Below are 21,866 nucleotides of genomic sequence, written 5' to 3'. Positions count from 1 at the left end.
TAAAGAGTCTGCCTGCAATGCTGGAGACCTGGGTTCAGTCTTTGGGTCAGGAAGATCCCCTGCAGAAGGAAACTGCAACCCACTCCAGTATTCTTGCCTGGAAAATTACATGGATGGAGGCTCCTGGTGGGCTACAGTGCATGGGGTCACAAAGATTCAGACATGACTGAGCAACTAACTTTACTTAGAACAAGGAGTATTAAAGAGGAATAAATATTTCTTGAAAGTAAGAGCAGAGAGGGAGATCATCTTGGAAAGATGGCATGGAGCCACATCATAGGAGCACATTCTATGTTAGGAGTTTGTACTTTTAAAGGCAATGAGAATCACCGGACACTTTCTGGTGGTAGTAGTTATATCATCAAAGTGCTACTTAGGAAGAGTAAGCTGATGGCCATATGCAAGTTAGATGTGCAGACATTGGTTGTCCTGTATTGTAGAATTTCAGTAATAATTAGTGAAAGGCCATGAAGATTTGAGAAGAGCAGGATGGATGAGATGCCTGCAGTATTATAATAGATCTGGAAGAAAAACTGCATTGGGAAGTAGAGAGATGATTATTAATTTTGTTGTAGTCAGGTGAAATTTCACTAATATATAAATGTGTAGGTAATAGTGTTTGGTGGACTATGGAAAATATGACTATGTAGTTTAGAATAGAATTAGGAAATGAGTGACTAACTTCTAGGATTCAACTAGCACTTACATGCTAGGGAAATACTAACCCTTTTCATATATATTGTCTTTCACACAGTGGTCAGGATTTTGGGAAGGTATAATTAGAATACATGAAAGCCCATTAGGTGAAGAGAAAAACAACAAAATCTTAAAAAATGTTATTATTTATATAGCAAATAAGTGATGAAAAACCAGGGAAAGACAAAAGAAGGATTTTGAGAAACAGGACTACCAGGAGAGTTTAGTGCCACTAAAGATATTTATAATAATATCATTATGGCTAACAATTATTGGGTTCTTGGTATGAGTCAAATACTGTTCTAAATTCTTCTTCTATAGCGATTTTTGAGGCCAGACTATTTTCATTCCAATCTAATGATGAGTAAATGTAGATATAATAAGATTAAATAATTTGTCCAAGGTCAGTGTAAGTGGTATGGCAGGTGGTCAAGTCAAGTTTAAACCCAGCAATCTGGTGTGTTATTTTTCATTTTTAACAAATATTTTACATCTCCCTTTCTCCAGAACATTAAAAATAAGAAGGAAAATGAATAACTAAATAAACTACATAATACTCAAATTTGTACATTTGGAAAGATTAACAGGGTTGGATTACCTTTTAAATTCTAGTTCACTGCTATTTTCTACAGAAAATTTCACTTATCTTTAAAATCAACTTTCATTGTGGAAGAAAATGATTGAGATGAGATTAATTGTAAGTTTGGAGCCCGAAAAACTCTCAAAGTCAAACTCTCAAAGCAATAAATCACAAAGCAATAAATAAAGAATATAGCTATTGAGAGTTATAGTTTACTTCAAACTTCAATACCATGTTATTTATCTATTTCATAGATTTTTAAGCACTTTTCTATTGTCAAGTTATTATTCCAAAAACACTTAACAAGGACGTTACCTGTGCATTAGGTGGCATTTACATCTCTGATTGACTGGAAGACAATGAATCTTGGAAATGAATGATATAGATGATTTCTGAAGGTTCAATTCAAATATTATAACCTATGCGTATAAAGCCCATATTAAATACATGTGATGTTAGGCTGTGTTGAGTATAGAGCTTCTGGAAGAATCAGATGCTAATTTCAAAAAAAAATAATAACATCATGTAAAAGGATTCATAAGTAAGACCCTTTGGAGTTGACCAGTTCAGATGGACTTAAACAGAGGGTGATTATTCTTGAAATCCAAATTTGAGGCTGGAAGGTTAAAGGAATGGATATCTTAAAAAAAAAAGTTTATATATTTATTTATTTTTGGCTGTGCTGGATTTTCTTTGCTGCACGGGCTGTTGTATTCTTGGCAGCGAATGGGAGCTACTCTCCAGTTGCGGTGCACGAACTTCTCATTGCCGTGCCTTCTCTTGTTGCCAAACACAGGCTCTAGGGCACGTGGGCTTCCAGGCTCTAGAGCACAGGCTCAGTAGTTGTGGATCACAGGCTTAGCTGTCCCTGGCAATGTGGAATCTTCCTGGATCAGGTATCTAACCTGTGTCTCATGCATTGCCAGGCTGATTCTTTACCACTGAGCCACCAAGAAAGCGCAGAAGTGGATCTTTTAAAGTGCATAAAGAAAATGAAATGGAAATGATGATGGGAAATGAAACAGGGGGGATAGATTTAGGAGGCATAATATGTAAAACAAATAGAAGTTCCAGAGGATAAAAAGGAACTGATTTAATTTAAATGGGGAGAGGAATGACAAGATGGGTGTGAAAAGTATTTTAAAGGTCTCAGCTTATTTTGTGTTGGGAAAAGGTGGAAGGAATTAAAATATGCTAATAGGAAAATAAATTAATTTTTAAAAATTAATTTATTTTTAAAAATTAATAGGGAAATTAACTTCCTACTAGTAGGAAACTAATTAATTAAAAATAATTGGCATATTATTTTAAAACAAGAGTGCAGAAATGTATTGCTGGAAGAGATGATAAACATGAAAAGAACAGACAAGTATATAAGACTTCTATATTAATAAGAGTGATAAAATGAATATACTATCTTAACCAAATCAACACAAATTAAATATGAAAAAGTTCTCTATTTGCTGAAGATATTATTGTAAAACAAGAAAATCCAAGACACTGCAGTAAAACACTATTACACAGAACGTGGTAAGGTAGCTACATATAACAGAATGAAATTTTCTTTATTCTAGCAAGAGGAATCTAGAAATGGAAATGAGAAAAAATATTCTGTTCATAATGCCAAGAAAAAAGTTAAAAAATACAAGGAATAAGTTTGACAAAGAACATATAGAATATGTATGGAGAAAAAGACAAAATCTTATTAAAGGACATGAAACAAGATTTGAACAGATGGGTAGATGCATAACGTTTTTAAATGGGAAGATAACATCATAATAACAATGCTACTTCATTCCAAGTTAATATATAAATTTAATGCAGTTAAAATCAAGAAGTCCAATGCAATTTTTTTGAGGGGTTGGATAAAATGATCTAACAGTTTATATAAAATAATGTATATACTGAAGAACAAGTGTACTTTCCTGGAAGTCCAGTCGTTAAGAATCTGCCTGCTAATGCAAGAGACACAAATTTGATCCCTGACTCTGGAAGATCCCATGTGCCACCGGGCAACTAAGCCCCTGTGCCACAACTACTGAGCCCAAGACTCACAACTATTAAGCCCACGTGCTGCAACTACTGGGCCTGCACCCCTACAGCTGGTTCTCCACAACAAGAGAAGTCACCACAATGAGAAGCCCACACACTGCAACTAGAGGAAGCTTGGGCACAGCAACAAAAACCCAGCACAGCCAAAAAAAACTAATTAATTAAAAAAAAAAGAATAGCCAACTAAGCATGAAAAATAATTACAGGAAAGGAGGGACTTGCTTTATCAGGTGACATAGGATAAAGCCACGGTTTTGAAATACTCTGATATTTATACAGATGTAGGTAAATATATCAGTGGAAACAGAACAAAGAATTTAGAAACAGATTCAAAATTATCTGAAAATTTAGCAAAATGCAAAAATGATAATTAAATTCATTGGGGAAAGAATGGGCCACTTAACACATAGTGCTATTACAATTCTATTATACCTGGAAGAAATTAAAAGTGGACTTATATTTTAAAACATATATAAAAGTAATAGAGCACAGTACTGAATAGAAAACGAAAAACAATGAAATGTTGAAAGAAAATCTAAGGGTGTAGTTGTATGATCCAGGAGTGAGGGAGATCTTAACAAGACTAAATTCAGTAGCTATAAGTCAAGTGACAGCTGTATTTAATCATATAACAACTAAAAACTTGGGAATAGCCAAAGAAATTATTAACAAATTAATAGATAATTGATTTAGACATATACTAAATGACAAAAACTAAACATCTACAATATAAAAAGAGCTCTTACAAATGACAAGAAAAAGATAGCACAATAAGAAATAGGAAAATACATGGAAAAGTAATTCACAAAAGACCAAATCTAAATTGCAAGAAAACATGTTCAAATTTATTGGCTGTCAGGGAATGAAAATTAGAGTAACAAAGATCTATCACTTTATACCCAGTATACTGGCAACAATTTAAAAAGTGTTAACATTTATTCTTGTGGAAATATGTTTTATTACAGCCTTTTGGGAAGGCAATCAGGGAAACCTACCCAAATTAAAAATACAAGTACTTTGTGTCAGTAATCACATCCTGAGAATTCATACCATGAAAGGAAAACAGTACAAAAGGATGACATAGATAAAGATATAGAGGATGCAAAGACATAAAGGATGAGAACATAAAGATATCTGCAGTATTGTTTGTTGGGCCCCCCAAACTGCAAACTGGGTAAATGCTTATTAATAGGGAAATTAGTAAATAAATTGTGGTCTAGCCACACTGAATCAGGCAGCATTATAAAGAATAAATTAGAATACCTCTTCAGACAATTTTCTGTACCTTTTTGTACATGTTTTCATTCTGTGGCATATTTCAGTTGAGAAACTTGGAAGTACAAATCTATTTCTTGAGTAACCTCTCTTTAAATCCAAAGGTGCTTTAGTCTACATTTTCCTTTCTTGTTTAGACACTAAAGCCCAAACTAAATTTGAGGTACATGATTAAATGATACCAAAGATTTATGCAGGGAACATTTCTGATTCTGGCTCTTTGTCATACTTGTACTGTGGAAACTCTAAGTAACTCTAAAATGGCAAGGTGATCTTTAGTTTCTGACAGTTTTGCAAGGACTTGCTTTCAAACTTACTAATTATGTCTGTCTCCCTCCTACGCTCTTCAGTTAACCTCAGAGTCAGCCTTGTGCAGGAAGTGATGGATGGAAGAAATCGCTCAGTGGTGTCTGAATTTTTGCTGCAGGGACTCACCAGTTCTTGGGAGATCCAGATTCCTCTTTTTCTAGTTTTCACAATGTTTTATATAGCGAGTATGTTGGGAAACCTTCTCATTGTGCTCACAATTCTCTCAGACCACCATTTACACTCCCCTATGTACTTTTTGTTGGCAAATCTCTCCTTCATCGACACAGGTGTTTCCAGCATTGCAACCCCAAAGATGATTTCTGACCTTTTCAGAAGACACAAAGTCATCTCCTTGAGAGGCTGCATCACTCAGATGTTCTTTATTCACACTGTTGGGGGTGCAGAGATGGTCCTGCTCATAGTCATGGCCTATGATCGGTACGTTGCCATCTGTAAGCCGCTCCACTACCTGACCATCATGAGCCTAAGAATGTGCACTACTCTTCTGGCTGTTGCTTGGACCATTGGACTCATCCACTCTGTGGCCCAGCTGGCTTTTGTTGTCAACTTACCCTTTTGTGGCCCCAATGAAATGGATAGCTTTTACTGTGATTTTCCTCGGTTCATCAAACTTGCATGTACAGACACGTATAGACTGGAGTTTCTGGTCACTGCCAACAGTGGTTTCATCTCCGTGGGCACCTTCTTGATCCTGATTGTGTCTTACATCTTCATCCTGGTCATGGTTCCCAAACACTCTTCAGGTGGCTCATCCAAAGCCCCTTCTACCCTCTCAGCTCACATTACTGTGGTAACTTTTTTCTTTGGCCCTTGCATTACTGTCTATGTGTGGCCATTCCCTACCTTACCCATAGATAAATTTTTAGCCATCTTTGATGTTCTAATTACTCCTTTTATGAATCCTATTATCTACACACTTAGAAACAAGGAGATGAAGATGGCAATGAGGAGACTCTTTGGTAAGGTTTTAGGTTTCAGGAAGAGGTCTCATGCACAATCCAAGAAATTCAGATTGATCTTGACTATTCTTGGAAATTAACGTCTTTAATTACCCTTTTCATATGTATTTTCAGTGTGCTTAATGATTTTCAATATTCACTGTGAAATGTCTCCTCAAGAATTCTGTTCCTACCTGGTCATTTGGTCATTTTTTCCATAGGGACCCTTGCTCTAAGGAAACTGAAAATACTAGGCAGGAGTGAATTCAACACTGGAATATAATGTTATTAAGAACTTAACAGATGTTGGTAAAGGCTGAAATCTCACATACTGGGCATGTTTCCCGTTAAAACAAAATGTTGGATATTCTTCTCTTTGATAGAAATTCTCAAAGATGTATCTCTTATATACATATGTACCAATATTCAAACCCTTTGTGTTTCTCTGTGTCTATATACCTGAAGGAAAAAAAATGAAACAAAGACTATTGTCTAGGTAGCTTTGAGATTTTGAGGCTTCTAATGTCTGAACTTAGCCATCCACACTAAAGATTTAATTAATTACAAGGTTTTAAAATTTAGTTAGGATTGGAAGGTGATATTTGGCTAACTCAAAGAGCGACAACTCAGAAGATATTAATATTTTTTGATATTAGTATTTTTAATTAATCAAATGTTTTGAGACCAACTGTTGTAAATTCCTATATGCCTCAGTGTGTATGATTGTTTCCTGTTATTTCCTAAACTTAGTCACTATTTTTATATGGCAAAGATAACTATGCAAAACTAAATGATTTTAAATGGGTTGAATATTTTGTATATAAAAGAGGTAATACTGAATGAAAATGCAAAAGATTTATATATTATGAGAACCAGGGTAATAACTAAATTAAACAAAGTATCAGTTCAGTTCAGTCACTCAGTCATGTCCAACTCTTTGTGACCCCATGGACTGCAGCACACCAGGCTTCCCTGTCCATCACCAACTCTCAGAGTTTACTCAAACTCATGTCCATCAAGTTGGTGATGCCATCCAACCATCTAATCCTCTGTTGTCCCGTTCTCCTCCCGTCTTCAGTCTTTCCCAGCATCAGGTTCTTTTCAAATGAGTCAGTTCTTTGCATCAGGTGGACAAAGTACTGAAGTTTCAGCTTCAGCATCAGTCCTTCCAATGAATATTCAGGACTGATTTCTTTTAGGATTAACTGGTTGGATCTCCTTGCAGTCCAAGGGACTTTCAAGAGTCTATTCCAACACCACAGTTCAAAAGCATCAATTCTTCAGCACTCAGCTTTCCTTATAGTTTTATTATTTATTTATTTAATTGGAGTATATTTGATTTATGATGTTGTATTAGTTTCAGGTGTATAGCATAGTTATTTTTTTCAGGTTATATTCCATTATAAATTATTATAAGACATTGGGTATAATTCCCTGTGCTATACAGTAAATCTTTATTGCTTATCTACTTTCTGTATATAGTCTTTGTATCTCTTAATCCCATAATCTTAATTTGGTCTTCCCCTCCCTTTTGGTAACCATAAGTTTGTTTTCTACATCTTTGAGTCTGTTTCTGTTTACAGATTCATTTGTATTATTTTTATATCACATGTAAGTGATATCATGTTGTATTTATCTTTCTCTGACATTTCAGAAGCATATATTCTCTAAGTCTACCCATGTTGCTTCAACTGGCAATATTTCATTCTTTTTTATGGCTGAGTAATATTCCACTGCATATAAATATATCACATCTTCCTAAGTCAATCATCTGTTCTTGGGCACTTTGGGCTGCTTTCATGAATGGCTATGGTAAATAAGGCTGCTATGAACATTGGGATACATGTATCTTTTTAAAAAAATGGTTCCATATATAATTATTTTTTAAGTAGATTAATTAAGATTTTAGTTGGAGTTCCAATAACAAACTCTCAAAAATTAATAGAATGAATATACAGAGAAGTAGAAGGATATAGTAGACCTGAATAGCATCATGAACCAATTCAACAGAATTAATATTTATACAATTTTCACACAACAGTAGGATACAAATTCTATTCAAGTTCCCATAGACTGTAAACTAGGAGACTCTGGAACATATACAGGGACATAAAACAAGGTGCAAAAATTTCATAGTCTAAAGGTATTGAAATCACACAAAGTCTGTTCTCTTATCACTGTGGAAGTATGTTAGAAATATCAAAAGATATTTGAAAATAACCCATATATTTTCAAGTCCAATGTGACATTTACCAACAGGTCTTTGACTTAGTCATTGAAAGCCTCAGTAAAGTTAGAAGACTGAAAAAACAGAGAGTGTTTTCAGAGAGGAAAGCATTTAAATGAGAAATTAATATAGAAATGAGAAATTATTATCAAAGATGCTTTAACAAATCTCATGTATTTGGAAATTAAACATCCTCTTTAAATGATGGGTGTATCTAAGAAAGCCATAACAAGGAAAATTAGAAAATATTTGTAATAGAATAAAAATGAAAAGAGAATTTACCAGAATTTGTTTCAAGCACCTGAAGCTGCACTGCTGCTGCTGCTGCTAAGTCGCTTCAGTCATGTCCAACTCTGTGCGACCCCATAGACAGCAGCCCACCAGGCTCCCCTGTCCCTGGGATTCTCCAGGCAGGAACACTGGAGTGGGTTGCCATTTCCTTCTCCAATGCATGAAAGTGAAAAGTGAAAGTGAAGTTGCTCAGTCCCACTCTTAGTGACCCCCTGGACTGCAGCCCACCAGGCCCCTCTGTCCATGGGATTTTCCAGGCAAGAGTACTGGAGTAGGGTGCCATTGCCTTCTCCATGAAGATGCACAATGCAATTAAATACAATGTGGAGTCTTGAATAAAGTATGAAAACAAATAATGAATGCTAGCATAAAATTTTGTTAAATTTGAATAAAATCTATACTTTAGTTAACAATTCTACTTCCCTTGTGGCTCAGCTGTAAGAATCTGCCTGCAGTGTGGGACACCTGGGTTCAATCCCTGGGTTGGGAAGATCCCCTGGAGAAGGGAAAGGCTACCCACTCCAGTATTATGGCCTGGAGAATTCCATGGACTATACAGTCCATGGGGTTGCAGCGCCGGACACGACTCAGCAACTTTCACTTCACTTCACTTCACTTCATGGGATGCATGTATCTTTTTGACTTAAAAGTTTTCATTTTTTCTGGATATATACTCAGCAGTGGAATTGCTGGATCATCCAGTAGTTCCATTTTTAGCTTTTTAAGGAACGTACAGACTCTTGTAGCTATAGAAATTTACATTCCCACCAACAGTGTAGGAGCTTTCCCTTTTCTCCACACCCTCTCTAGCATTTATTGTTTGTAGATATTTTGATGCGAGCCATTCTGACTGGTGTGAGATGATACCTCATTGTAGTTTTGATTTGCATTTCTCTAATAATTATTGACATAGGAGTATCTTTTCATATGCTTTTTAGCCACCTGCATTTCTTCTTCAGAGAAAAGTCTATTTAGATCTTCTGCCCATTATTTGATTGGGTTGTTTGCTTTTTGATACTGAGCTGCATGAGTTGTTTGTATATTTCAGAGATTAATCCCTTTGCTTCTTTTGCAAATATTTTCTCCCATTCTGAAGGTTGTCTTCTTTCCTTTGGTTGTCTTTGTTTCCTCTGCTTTGTAAAAGCTCTTAAATTTACTTAGGTTCTGTTTGTTTATTTTTGTTTTTATTTTCATTACCCAAGGAGGTGGATCAAAAAACATCTTGCTGCGGTTTATGTCAAAGAGTCTGCCTATGTTTTCCTCTAAGAGCTTTTTACTATTTGTCCTTATACTTAGGTCTTTAATCCATTTTGAGTTTATTTTTGTGTAGGGTTTTAGGCAGTGTTTTAATTTCATTTGTTTACATGTAGCTGTCCAGTTTTCCCAGCACCACTTATGGAAGAGACTGTTTTTTCTCCATTCTATATTCTTGCTTTTGTTGTCATAGATTAGCTGACCATAGGTGCATGGGTTTATCTCTAGGTTTCTATTTTATTCCATTGATCTATATTTCTGTTTCTATGTCAGTACTATACTGTTTTGATTACTATAGCTTTATAGTATAATCTGAAGTCAGGGACAGCCTGATTCCTCCAGCTCTATTTTTCTTTCTCAAAATTGCTTCAGCCCTTCATGGTTTTTTGTATTTCCATACAAATTGTACAATTTTTTGTTCTAATTCTCTGAACAATGCCATTAGTAATTTGATAGAGATTGTATTGAATCTGTAGATTGCTTTGGATAGTATAGTCATTTTCACAATATTGATTCTTTCAATCCAAGAACATGGTATATTTCTCCCTCTGTTTGTGCCATCTTTGACTTCTTTTATCAGTATCTTACAGTTTTCTGAGTATAGGTTTTTGCCTCCTTAGGTGGGCTTATTCCCAAGTATTTTATTCTTTTTGATGCAATGGTAAATGGGATTATTTCCTTGATTTCTTTTTCTGATCTTTTGTTTTCAGTGCATAGGAATGGAAGGGATTTCTGTGTATTAATTTTGTATCCTATAACCTTACCAAATTCATTGGTGAGTTCTAGCAGTTTTCTGGTAGCATCTTCAGGATTTTCTATGTATATTACCATGTCATTTGCAAACAGTGACAGTTTTACTTCTTTTCCAGTTTGGATTCCTTTTATTTCCTTTTCTTCTGTGATTGTTGGGCTAGGACTTTCAAAACTAAGTTGAATAATAATGGCAAGAGTGACATCTTTTTCTTGTTTCTTGTCTTAGAAGAAATGTTTTCAGTTTTTTGCCATTGAGGTTGATGTTTGCTGTGGGTTTGTTATATGTGGCCTTTATTATGTTGATGTGGTCCCCTCTATGCCTACTTTCTGGAGAGTGTTTTTAAATCGCAAATGGGTGTTGAATATTGTCAAAAGCTCTTTCTGCATCTCTTGAGATAATCATGCATTTATATTTTTCAATGTGTTGATGTGGTGTATGACTCTGATTGATTTGTGGATCAACCAGGAAGAAACAGAAAATATGAACAGACCAATCACAAGTATGGAAATTGAAACTGTGATTAAAAATCTTCCAACAATCAAAAGTCCAGGACCAGACTGCTTCACAGGCAAATTCTATCAAAAATTTAGAGAAGAGTTAACATGCACGCTTCTGAAAGTCTTCCAAAACATTGCAGAGGAAGGGACACTCCCAAGCTCATCTTATGAGGCCACCATTACCCTGATACCAAAGCCAGACAAAGACAACATAAGGAAAGAAAATTACTGGCCAATATCACTGATGAACATAGATGCAAAAATCTTGTCATATTATTTTGAGCTTTTAAATCTCTATGTCTTGTGTGTGTGTGTGTGTGTGTGTGTGTGTGTGTAAAGATCAATCCTGTAAGTTTAAAAAATTCATGGTGAAATATTTGGTCCCAATTTTCATCTGCTTTGTGGAAATATTTTTCTGTACTCTTTTTCCTACCATTTGTTTTCATGTTTATTTTATTCCTTCTAATTGTGTAGATTTTGTGTTTGCTGTTTTTATCTTTAAGGTTCTAATTTAAATCAAAAACTTCTTTCTTTTTCAAATTCCTTCACATTTATTTAGCATTTTACAATTTAGGAAGCATAGTTGCTTGCGGTAATCTTACACTCTTTCCTATTACAAAATTATATTTTGCTCTAGTATCTTGTTTTATGTTTCCTTTTACCCTCTCTCTCTTTCTCCTAATCCCTCCTTTCTCTTTTCTCTTTCTTAAGCATTTCTTTGGGATAAAAACTTAGCGTGAGAGTTCCAAATGAGTCATTTTTCTGTTTCCCTGGCTTGGGGTTTACTCTTCATTCTGGGTCCATCACTGTTTGTGGTGGAAAGTTCTGTCTCTGAACCTGGAGTGGAGATAGGTAAGGAGAAGACAGAATGATGTTCCATACACAAAGGAATATTGCCCTGGTCACTACAGACTGACCCTCTCTCCATGCTCTTTTCCTCATGTTCCTAGCCTCCATGGGCAATATAGTGTTTGTCTCTCCTCCCGTCCTCTCTCCTTTCCTCCTCTCCCCTCTGCTTCCCTCCCTTCTCCTCTCCTCTCCTCCCTCTCTCCTCTCTTCCTTTCCCTTCTTCCTTTCTTACTCTCTTCCTTTCTTTTTCTTTCTCTGTTTCCCTCCCTTTCTTTCTTTTGTGATGAGTACTTGAAAAATCTATTCTCATAGCTGCTGGCTCTTTTAAAAATGTGGTATATCTTTTCCTGCACCAACTCTTTTTTTTTTTAAATAAATTTATTTATTTTAGTTGGGGGCTAATTACTTTACAATATTGTAGTAGTTTTTGCCATACATTGACATGAATCAGCCATGGGTTTACATGTGTTCCCCTTCCTGGACCCCCCTCTACACACCAGTCAGAATGGCTGCTATCCAAAAGTCTATAAGCAATAAATGCTGGAGAGGGTGTGGAGAAAAGGGAACTCTCTTACACTGTTGGTGGGAATGCAAACTAGTACAGCCACTATGGAGAATAGTGTGGAGATTCCTTAAAAAACTGGGAATAGAACTGCCATACGACCCAGCAATCCCACTGCTGGGCATACACACCGAGGGAACCAGAGTGAAAGAGACACGTGTACCCCAGTGTTCATCGCAGCACTGTTTACAATAGCCAGGACATGGAAGCAACCTAGATGTCCATCAGCAGACGAATGGATAAGGAAGCTGTGGTACATATACACAGTGGAATATTACTCCTGCACCAACTCTTTGTAGGAACTTCATGTCAATGAATTAATGAAGTTGTGTTCTAGCTTAGCAGAATTTTTTATCAGCTAATTTCTTTCTTTGTAAACTTTCTCCTCTTTTACTTCTGTGAGCCATCAGAGATGGTCACGCCACTATAGAGCTGTACATAATGCAAAAAGGTTTTCTTTCCTCTCTACTTTTCACACTAAACAGATATACTATTTCTTACAATTTATATTTACTACTTCTGTGATAATTAGTTAAAAAAATTGTCAAGATTGAATTTATCTGCTGAATTTTCTATTTCTTATGTTTGCTAAGCCATATATTCAATAATTGATCTTACATTTTATACCTTTCCTCTCCCCATGAATCAATGAGAATATATAACTGTTCATAACATAGGCAGCTTAGGAACTGGAAGATACTGTAGAAATTATTTTCTATAACCTGCTCATTTTACAGATGAGGAAATATTACTATAGAGACATGAAGTGAAACATCTGAAGTTACAGAGTGAGTTACTGGCCAAACATGAATAGAATTTAAGTTTTCTGATTCACAATCTACAATGAAGTCCAACACAGTAGTTATTTCTGAGTTAAAAGTATTCTTTTTGATGTGAAATTATAGGCCATGAATTGAATTAACAGTTAAACAGTGTTTCATGTAGTCTATAAATATGCTAGTTTTTGAATGTAAGACAGAATAATAGCCTTATAGATAATTCACACACGCACACACACACACACTAGGGATTTCTATTTTTCTGGTAAGTTTCTTGTTTCTTAATTTTTCTGTTTTTTGGTAAGTTTCTTGGGTGAAGTTGATTTGATATGAACATAACAAAGGTATATTTATGTGTTTCTTGGAGATTCTTTAACCTTACTCAGGAAATAAATATTTCAAATTAAGTCAACAAAATGGTGTTTAAAATGTTTTCTGAATTCTTTTTCTTCCCGTTTGTGGCTAATCCATAACTTCCTCTGCTGGTGTGGCAGCATTCTGGGTGACAATTCCCTTGGATAAATGAAATCATACTGGCAATCCTAAGTCTCTGCAGTATCATTTGGTCAGTACTCTCCTGTGTGCCAATTAGCCAGATCTTTCCCAATAACAGCATTTTTACAGCTATTTGTACATGAAGCAATGCTAGTTTTAACCAATAAAAGATGAATATGGTTAACTCTTTGGTAACAGTCACATGTCAGGTCTTTATACGAGTAGGTTGGTAACAAATTCAGAAATAGCTTGAGGATATTGGTGTACAATGCTGAAGTCCCTAAAGACCAAGACTCAATAGACATTTCTGGTCACAGGGTCATTTTGTAAAGAAATCAGTTAACTGTTACCTTGTACAATAGAAGCAGCTTCAGCTGAGCTTAATGAGTAAGAATTAACACAAATGAGAAAGAGCACATACAGTCAGAAACTGAAATTATTATTATTATTTGTTTCTGTTTATCCATTGCTCTATAAGATTGAGATCCAAGAAAGGGAATTACAAAAGGCAGGAGACAGTTTTATTGCAAGTGGGAACAGAATTCGAATTAGTGTAGTGCTGGGCTTTATTTTATTTCTTCACGTGGAAACTGAGCACTTTTGCTTCCTCGGTTAATGAGACAGCACTGGAGCAGAGCCTCTTCTCTGGGAAGCTAAAGGCCTTCATGTGGACTAAAGCAACGGCAGGCTGGGAACTCAGCCAGGAGCTCTGAGATGCAGGTATCACACAGATTTTCCCTTTACTTCAATAGCCAGGAAGAATTATGGCTGTGTTATGTTAAATAATCAGAAAGTCATGAGAAAAGTCTTCTCTATATACTGGTTAAGAGGCAAATCGGGGAATCAATATCAGTTCTTCCACTTACTGTTCTAATCTATGGCTTTCCCTCTCATGGGCTCGATTTCCTCCACTGTGAAAAGGAGCTGATAACTTTTATGGTTTTTGTAAGTATCAAACAAGATAGTGTCGGTAAAGGTGTTATTGTAGTGTCTTGCCCATGTCACTGCTTTTGTTTTACTTTGGCTTGTTCTTATTATTTTCATTGATAGCTTATCAAACACTGCTTCAGACTGGGAGCTATTCCCTCATTATGTTTCAGCAACTCTTTCAGAGTCAGATATGAAGCTGTATATCCAAATAACTTATATCCATATCTTAAACTGCATCATAGGTCTTGATTTCTTTCTGAAGACAGCCCTGATCACTCTGGCTCATGTGTATCTTTTCTGCTTCAACAATTCTATGCTCATACTACTTATTTGACATTCTCTATGTAAGAATTTTTTATTGTTTATATTTTAGTATGTGCTAAAATAAAATGTAAATGCCTTAATGGCAGTAAATATTTTAATACTTCAGGAAGTCCATAATGTTCTGGAACAATGCATTGGGCTTAGGAGGTATCTATAAAATGTTTGCTGATTGATTATAGACTGTTATGATAAAGAGAAAAATAAATGACATAGAAAATTTATAGTAATATGCTATTAAATGTTAGTGGAACAAAAACAATAAGAGAAGAGGGAGACTAATACAAGGAGAGGGCTTTTATGGGATATGGGACTTATAATCAATTGCAGATGAGGGAAAAGGTGGTGAATATGGTAGCACTCCAATGCAGGGAATATCATCATTACGGTGAGGTTCATTACCTACTGGGCTGGCATTGTGTTATAAAGTCATAGAAATGTTAGACTTGAAAGGATTACTTAGCATCACCTACTCAGTCCCCTTTATTTTCCAGATGATGGAACTGAGTTCAAGAAGTGAGTTGAGTGTGGAAGGGATGGGAGAGAAAGAACTTCCCATGAACTTAGGGCCTGTGCTTGATCACAACTTTCCCAATTACAAGCGCAGTGTTCTTTTCAATCTTTCCAACATTCCATGAACCATGAAAAGTGAACATGGCATGGACAATGATTTCCTAATATAACACAGAATATTATTTGCTACACTGCATTAGCTCATCCATGTTTACAGTCTGCAGCACAGATTTCTTTTCTGGCTTGTCCTAACTCTGTCATATGCTCTCACAACTCAAGCTTTGTGATCACTCCCACTCCTTGAGCTGAGCTACAAAAGCTGGATACATTTTTTAGGTTTCTACAGTATCTTCTCTCTTTATGGGGAACAGATGACTATGATTTGATAAAACTGCAATATGTTTAGCAAGGGAGTATCAATGAAACTGATAGCATTTCATATCGGAGGCAGTCAGAGTGTAAAGAAAATGAAGGCCATCAGAATTGTCTGAAGTTTGGGGAAATCCGTGCATGGGAGTAACAAACTGTGAGAAAAATCAATAAGTTCATTTCTATTTCCTCTTTCCTCCCTCATGGTATTCCAAGGCACTCCTATCTGCTTTGCATAACCCTTTTGATTCAGCAGCATATTTCTTTCTTTTATCAAAACCTAGAGAATTCTAGGGAGAAGGCAATGGCACCCCACTCCAGTACTCTTGCTTGGAAAATCCCATGGACGGAGGAGCCTGGTGGGCTGCAGTCCATGGGGTCACTATGAGTCGGACACAACTGAGCAACTTCACTTTCATGTTTCACTTTCATGCATTGGAGAAGGAAATGGCAACCCACCCCAGTATTCTTGCCTGGAGAATCCCAGGGACCAGGGAGCCTGGTGGGCTGCCGTCTATGGGGTCGCACAGAGTCGGACACGAATGAAGCAACTTAGCAGCAGCAGCAGCAGTAGAGAATTCTAGAGAGGCCAGGGAGTTAGAAGCAGTGCTTTGTGACAAATAGTTACTGCATATCTTCTGCAACTGCATTTTTTAAAAAAAACTATTTTTAATTGAAGGATAATTCCTTTACAATATTAACAGGTTTATTATTTTTGTTTCGGCTGTGTGAATTATGGCAGTATTTTCATGCGGTCACTGACTCCTCACAAGGTTGATTTCATTTTTATTCTTTTTTAGGTAAAATTGAGTCACCTCTGTTTGCAGAGACAATGGGTGGAGCCAACCACTCCATGGTGTCTGAGTTTGTGTTCCTGGGACTCTCCAGTTCCTGGGAGATCCAGCTTCTTCTTTTCCTCTTTTTCTCTGTGTTCTACATGGCAAGCCTGATGGGAAACCTCCTCATTGTGTTCTCTGTGAGTGCTGACACTAGCTTGCACTCCCCCATGTATTTCCTGCTGGCCAACCTCTCCTTTCTTGATGTGGGGGTTTGCTCTATTGCTGCTCCCAAAATGATTTATGACCTTTTCAGAAAACACAAAGCCATCTCTTTTGGGGGGTGTCTAACTCAGATCTTCTTTATTCATGCCATTGGGGGCACAGAAATGGTGCTGCTCATTGCCATGGCCTTTGACAGATATGTAGCCATATGCAAGCCTCTCCACTATCTGACCATCATGAACCCACGAATGTGCATTTTGATTTTGGCTGCCGCCTGGGTCCTTGGCCTCATTCACTCAGTGGCCCAATTGGCTTTTGTTGTAGACTTGCCCTTCTGTGGTCCTAATGTATTGGATAGCTTTTACTGTGATCTCCCCCAACTCATTAAACTTGCTTGCACAGAGACCTATAGACTAGAGTTCATCGTCACTGCCAACAGTGGACTCATCTCTGTGGGTTCCTTCTTCATATTGATTATTTCTTACATCTTCATTCTGGTCACCGTTTGGAAACACTCCTCAGGTAGTGTATCCAAGGCCCTCTCCACCTTGTCAGCTCATGTCACTGTGGTGGTCTTATTCTTTGGGCCATTAATCTTCTTCTACACCTGGCCCTTCCCTTCATCACACTTGGACAAGTTTCTTGCTATCTTTGATGCAGTTCTCACTCCTTTTCTTAACCCAGTCATCTATACATTCAGGAACAAGGAGATGAAAGCAGCAATGAAGAAACTCTGCCATCAGCTTGTGAGTTACAGTAAGATGTCCTAAATGCTCTAAAGATAAAAGATATTTCAGTTCAGTTCAGTTCAGTTCAGTCGCTCAGTTGTGTCTGACTCTTTGCAACCCCATGAATCGCAGCACGCCAGGCCTCCCTGTCCATCACCAACTCCCAGAGTTTATGCAAACTCATGTCCATTGAGTTGGTGATGCCATCCAGCCATCTCATCCTCTGTCATCCCCTTCTCCTCCTGCCCCCAATCCTTTCCAGCATCAGGGTCTTTTCCAGTGAGTCAACTCTTCGCATGAGGTGGCCAAAGTATTGGAGTTTCAGCTTCAACATCAGTCCTTCCAATGAACATCCAGGACTGATCTCCTTTAGGATGGACTGGTTGGATCTCCTTGCAGTCCAAGGGACTCTCAAGAGTCTTCTCTAACACCACAGTTCAAAAGCATCAATTCTTTGGCGCTCAGCTTTCTTCACAGTCCAACTCTCACATCCATACATGACTACTGGAAAAACCATAGCCTTGACTTGACAGACCTTTGTTGGCAAAGTATTTAGCTCTACCTTTAATGACAATAGAAAAAATGTCATTTCAGACCTCTATTAATTTTATGTACTAGGTTACATTTAGAGATTTTCATGTTGCTATATACTTAATAATAATAAAGGGAGCTTACATTGTAGCTTTCTATGTTTCCAGCTTTTGTTGGATGTTTTATATGATTTTATTTACTATTCATGGTAACTCTGGGTGGTGAGTATTTCATGTCTTTTTAATAATTAAGAAATGCTTAGCTCATTCTTTGTATAATTACTATGTAAAATACTTCAAGTGAAAGCTGATTATCATCTTAATCCACCACATCCAATTGTCTTATCTCTCAAAAGGTGCCAAACAGAGAGGTGTTCAATAATTCAGTGTTGGAAACTAGAATATTATTCCTTTTCACTGTTATTCTTTCCCTGTTTGGAATTGGTTAATGTTAATTTCTCAAATTATCTACCAAACTGCTGTAATACCTGATCGGTTTTTTCCAATAGATAACTGTTTTTTCTAATAGATAACCTAGATAACTGTTGACTTTATAACAGGATTGTTTAATTTTATAACTGAAATTTGAAAGATCATGTGTTCTAACCCCTTTATTTTATCAATGATAATACTCAGGCAGAGATATGTGAAGTGAGAAATCTAGGATAATAATCTAGGATAATAATCTCAGCTCTCTATCCCTGCCCCAAATTACTGGGGAAAAATTGACAAATATAATTGTATATGTTTAAAGTATACAATGTGATGATTTGATATACATATACATTGTGGAGTGACTGCCAATATCAAGATAATTAATGCATCCATCACCTGACACGGTTAATTCCTTTCTTCTCACTTTAGATTAAAAAAATTGGAAAAAAAATCTGGGTCAACTTGTTAATTTGTATTCTTGAACTTGCCACTAACAAAGTATTCACTGGCTTTCTATCTCTGACCCCAGTGATAGCAGAAGTGACATGGTAAGGTCATTTCTCTTTTCATAGGTATCAATTTCATATGATTATTTGCTGCTTTGAAGTTCCTTTTTCTGCAGCTCAAAAAGAAATTTCTTCAACAGGGTCCTGGGTATTTTATAACTGGATGATAATGTTATCATTCACCCTTGGCTTTTATTTATGTCACTTATTAGAAGCATACTATTAAATAGTATTCGTCTATGTTGATTTTTTCCTTTAATCAATACTTTGAAGGGTATTCACTATAACTTTTCTTATTGCTACCAAGATTTCACAGTTATTTTAAATGAGCTTCAAGAATGTCATATATGAATATTACAGCATTCCTTGATCTGTTTCTATTAGTGGATCATGGTTTTCATAACTAAACAGCCATGGCAATTTCAAGTTTTTGGGATCCAAAGATAATATAGGCCAGAGACAAAAATCTTTCTAATCTAAATAAATAAACTAAGCTATTTATATACAAAGTAATGATTATGATAAAATCATTCTAATGGCTACTTATTTTAAAGATTCTTAAAAAATGTAGGTTAGCAATTTTTGGTAGAATTTTGTAATTAATTACTTTTTTTAAACTATTGATAGGTGTCAGACATCTTTTAGGAAGTTGTTTTACTCTTTTACACTCATTTTTCTTCTTATTTTGTTTTGGACTTTAAAATCATTAATTCATAAGACTTTAAGCAGCCTGTCTACTGATGGGTGGGTCTTTATTAATTAACACTGACATCAATCACAAACGATCCTTTTTGACCTACATTTTAGAATGATGAAAATAAAAACAAAAGCAAACAAATGAGACCTAATTAAAAATTAAGAGCTTTTACACAGCAAAGGAAACCCTAAATAAAACAAAAAGACAACCCTTATAATGGTAGAAAATATTTGCAAATGAAGCAAATGACAAAGGAGTACTCTCCAGAATATACAAGCAGCTCAACATTAAAAAAAAAAGCCCATCTGATCAAAAATGGGCAGAAGGCCTAAATAGACATTTCTCCACAAAGAAGACATACAGAAAGTCAACAAACACGAAAAGATGCTCAACATCTCTCATAATTGGAGAAATGCACATCAAAACCATAATGAGATATCACCTCAGACCAGTCAGAATGGCCATTATTAAAAAAATCTACAAACAGTAAATGCTGGTGAGGGTGTGGAGTAAAGGGAACCTTCATCCATGGTTGGTGGGAATGTAAATTGATACAACCACTATGGAGAACAGTATGGAGGGTCCTTAAAAAACTAAAAATAGAACTACTATATGACCCAGCAATCCCACTATTGGGCACATACTCTGAGAAAACCATAATTAAAAAAGACACATGTACCCCCAATGTTCACTGAAGCAATATTAACAGTAGCTAGGACATGGGAGCAACCTAAATGTCCATCAATAGATGAATGGATAAAGAAGAAGTGGTACATACATACAATGGAATATTACTCATCCACAAAAAAGAATGAAATAATGCCATTTGCAGCAACATGGATGAACCTAGAAATTATATTAAGTGAAATAAATCAAAGAAAGAGAAATATCATGTGATATCACTTATATGTGGAATCTAAAATAATGATACAAATGAACTTTTTTACAAAACAGAAACAGACTCACAGACATAGAAAACAAACTTACAGTTACCAAAGGGGATAGCAGGGGGTGGGGAGGAGCGATAAATAAGGAGTTTAGGATTAACAAAGATATACTTCTATATATAAAATAGATAACCAAAACCTACTGTATAGCACAGGGAACTATACTTAACATCTTGTAAAAAGAATATATATATATAAAACTGAATCACTTTGCTGTATACTTGAAACTAACACATTTTAAATTAACTTATTTAATTTATTAACTATATTTCAATAAATATACATATTTATGAATATTAATTAGGTACCAGTTGGAAAGGAAAAGAACTAAAGAGTAAAACTATAAAGGCGCAATTCAATAGCTCTGTGGAGTTGGTGTACAAAAAGCACTTTAATGTTGTAGAATATGGTAAGTGAAATTAAAAAGGAAACAAGAATTTGAGAGGGACATTTTGAGCATAAATATAATAGTTAATGTCTTTAGCATATATGTGGGACTGATAAATCAATACAAAAAAAATATTCCACCTATGAAGAAGCAGGGAGAATACTGCAATAAATAAGAGAGTGAAAAAGCTGCTTTAAAACTCAACATACAAAAAACGAAGAACATGGCATCTGGTCCCATTAGTTCAGTTCAGTTCAGTTGCTCGGTTGTGTCTGACTCTTTGCGACCCCATGAACCGCAGCATGCCAGGCCTCCCTGTCCACCACCAACTCCTGGAGTCCACCCAAACCCATGTCTATCGAGTCGGTGATGCCATCTGACCATCTCATCCTCTGTTGTCCCCTTCTCCTCCTGCCCTCAATCTTTCCCAGCATCAGGGTCTTTTCAAATGAGTCAGCTCTTCACATGAGGTGGCCAAAGGATTGGAGTTTCAGCTTCAACGTCAGTCCTTCCAATGAACACCCAAGACTGATTTCCTTTAGGATGGACTGGTTGGATCTCCTTGCTGTCCAAGGGACTCTCAAGAGTCTTCTCCAATACCACAGTTCAAAAGCATCAATTCTTCTGTGCTCAGCTTTCTTTATAGTCCAGCTCTCACATCCATACATGACCACTGGAAAAACCATAGCCTTGACTAGATGGACCTTTGTTGGCAAAGTAATGTCTCTGCTTTTCAATACGCTGTCGAGGTTGGCCATAACTTTCCTTCCAAGGAGCAAGCGTCTTTTAATTTCATGGCTGCAATCACCATCTGCACTGATTTTGGAGCCCAGAAAAATAAAGTCAGCCACTGTTTCCACTGTTTGCCCATCTATCTGCCATGAAGTGATGGGACCAGATGCCATAATCTTAGTTTTCTGAA

At 36.3% G+C, this 21,866-nt stretch overlaps 3 protein-coding genes across 3 annotated transcripts in view; 2 read left to right on the top strand and 1 right to left on the bottom strand.

Annotated features, from left to right (window-relative positions):
- Positions 1-21,866, bottom strand: part of LOC145513832 (uncharacterized) — a 139,097-nt gene that overhangs the window by 91,953 nt on the left and 25,278 nt on the right. The gene's annotated exons all lie outside the window — the stretch shown is intronic.
- LOC145512431 (olfactory receptor 4F3/4F16/4F29-like) lies at positions 4,977-5,972 on the top strand. Its single transcript, XM_081506140.1, has one exon. The coding sequence runs from the start codon at positions 4,986-4,988 to the stop codon at positions 5,970-5,972; it is 987 nt and encodes a 328-aa protein (XP_081362266.1). The 5' UTR covers positions 4,977-4,985.
- On the top strand, positions 16,545-17,483 carry LOC145513486 (olfactory receptor 4F15-like). Its single transcript, XM_081510001.1, has one exon. The coding sequence runs from the start codon at positions 16,545-16,547 to the stop codon at positions 17,481-17,483; it is 939 nt and encodes a 312-aa protein (XP_081366127.1).

Source organism: Giraffa tippelskirchi, chromosome 7, assembly GCF_054371585.1.
Source record: "Giraffa tippelskirchi isolate mGirTip1 chromosome 7, T2T-mGirTip1v1.2.pri, whole genome shotgun sequence".
Taxonomy (NCBI): Eukaryota; Metazoa; Chordata; class Mammalia; order Artiodactyla; family Giraffidae; genus Giraffa; species Giraffa tippelskirchi.
Note: the sequence above shows the minus strand (reverse complement) of the source record. Positions and strands in the feature narration are given on the sequence as shown.

Bases quoted from the DNA above. Each gene is read 5' to 3' on its own strand.
- LOC145512431 (XM_081506140.1), top strand. From the start codon at position 4,986: ATGGATGGAAGAAATCGCTCAGTGGTGTCTGAATTTTTGCTGCAGGGA.
- LOC145513486 (XM_081510001.1), top strand. From the start codon at position 16,545: ATGGGTGGAGCCAACCACTCCATGGTGTCTGAGTTTGTGTTCCTGGGA.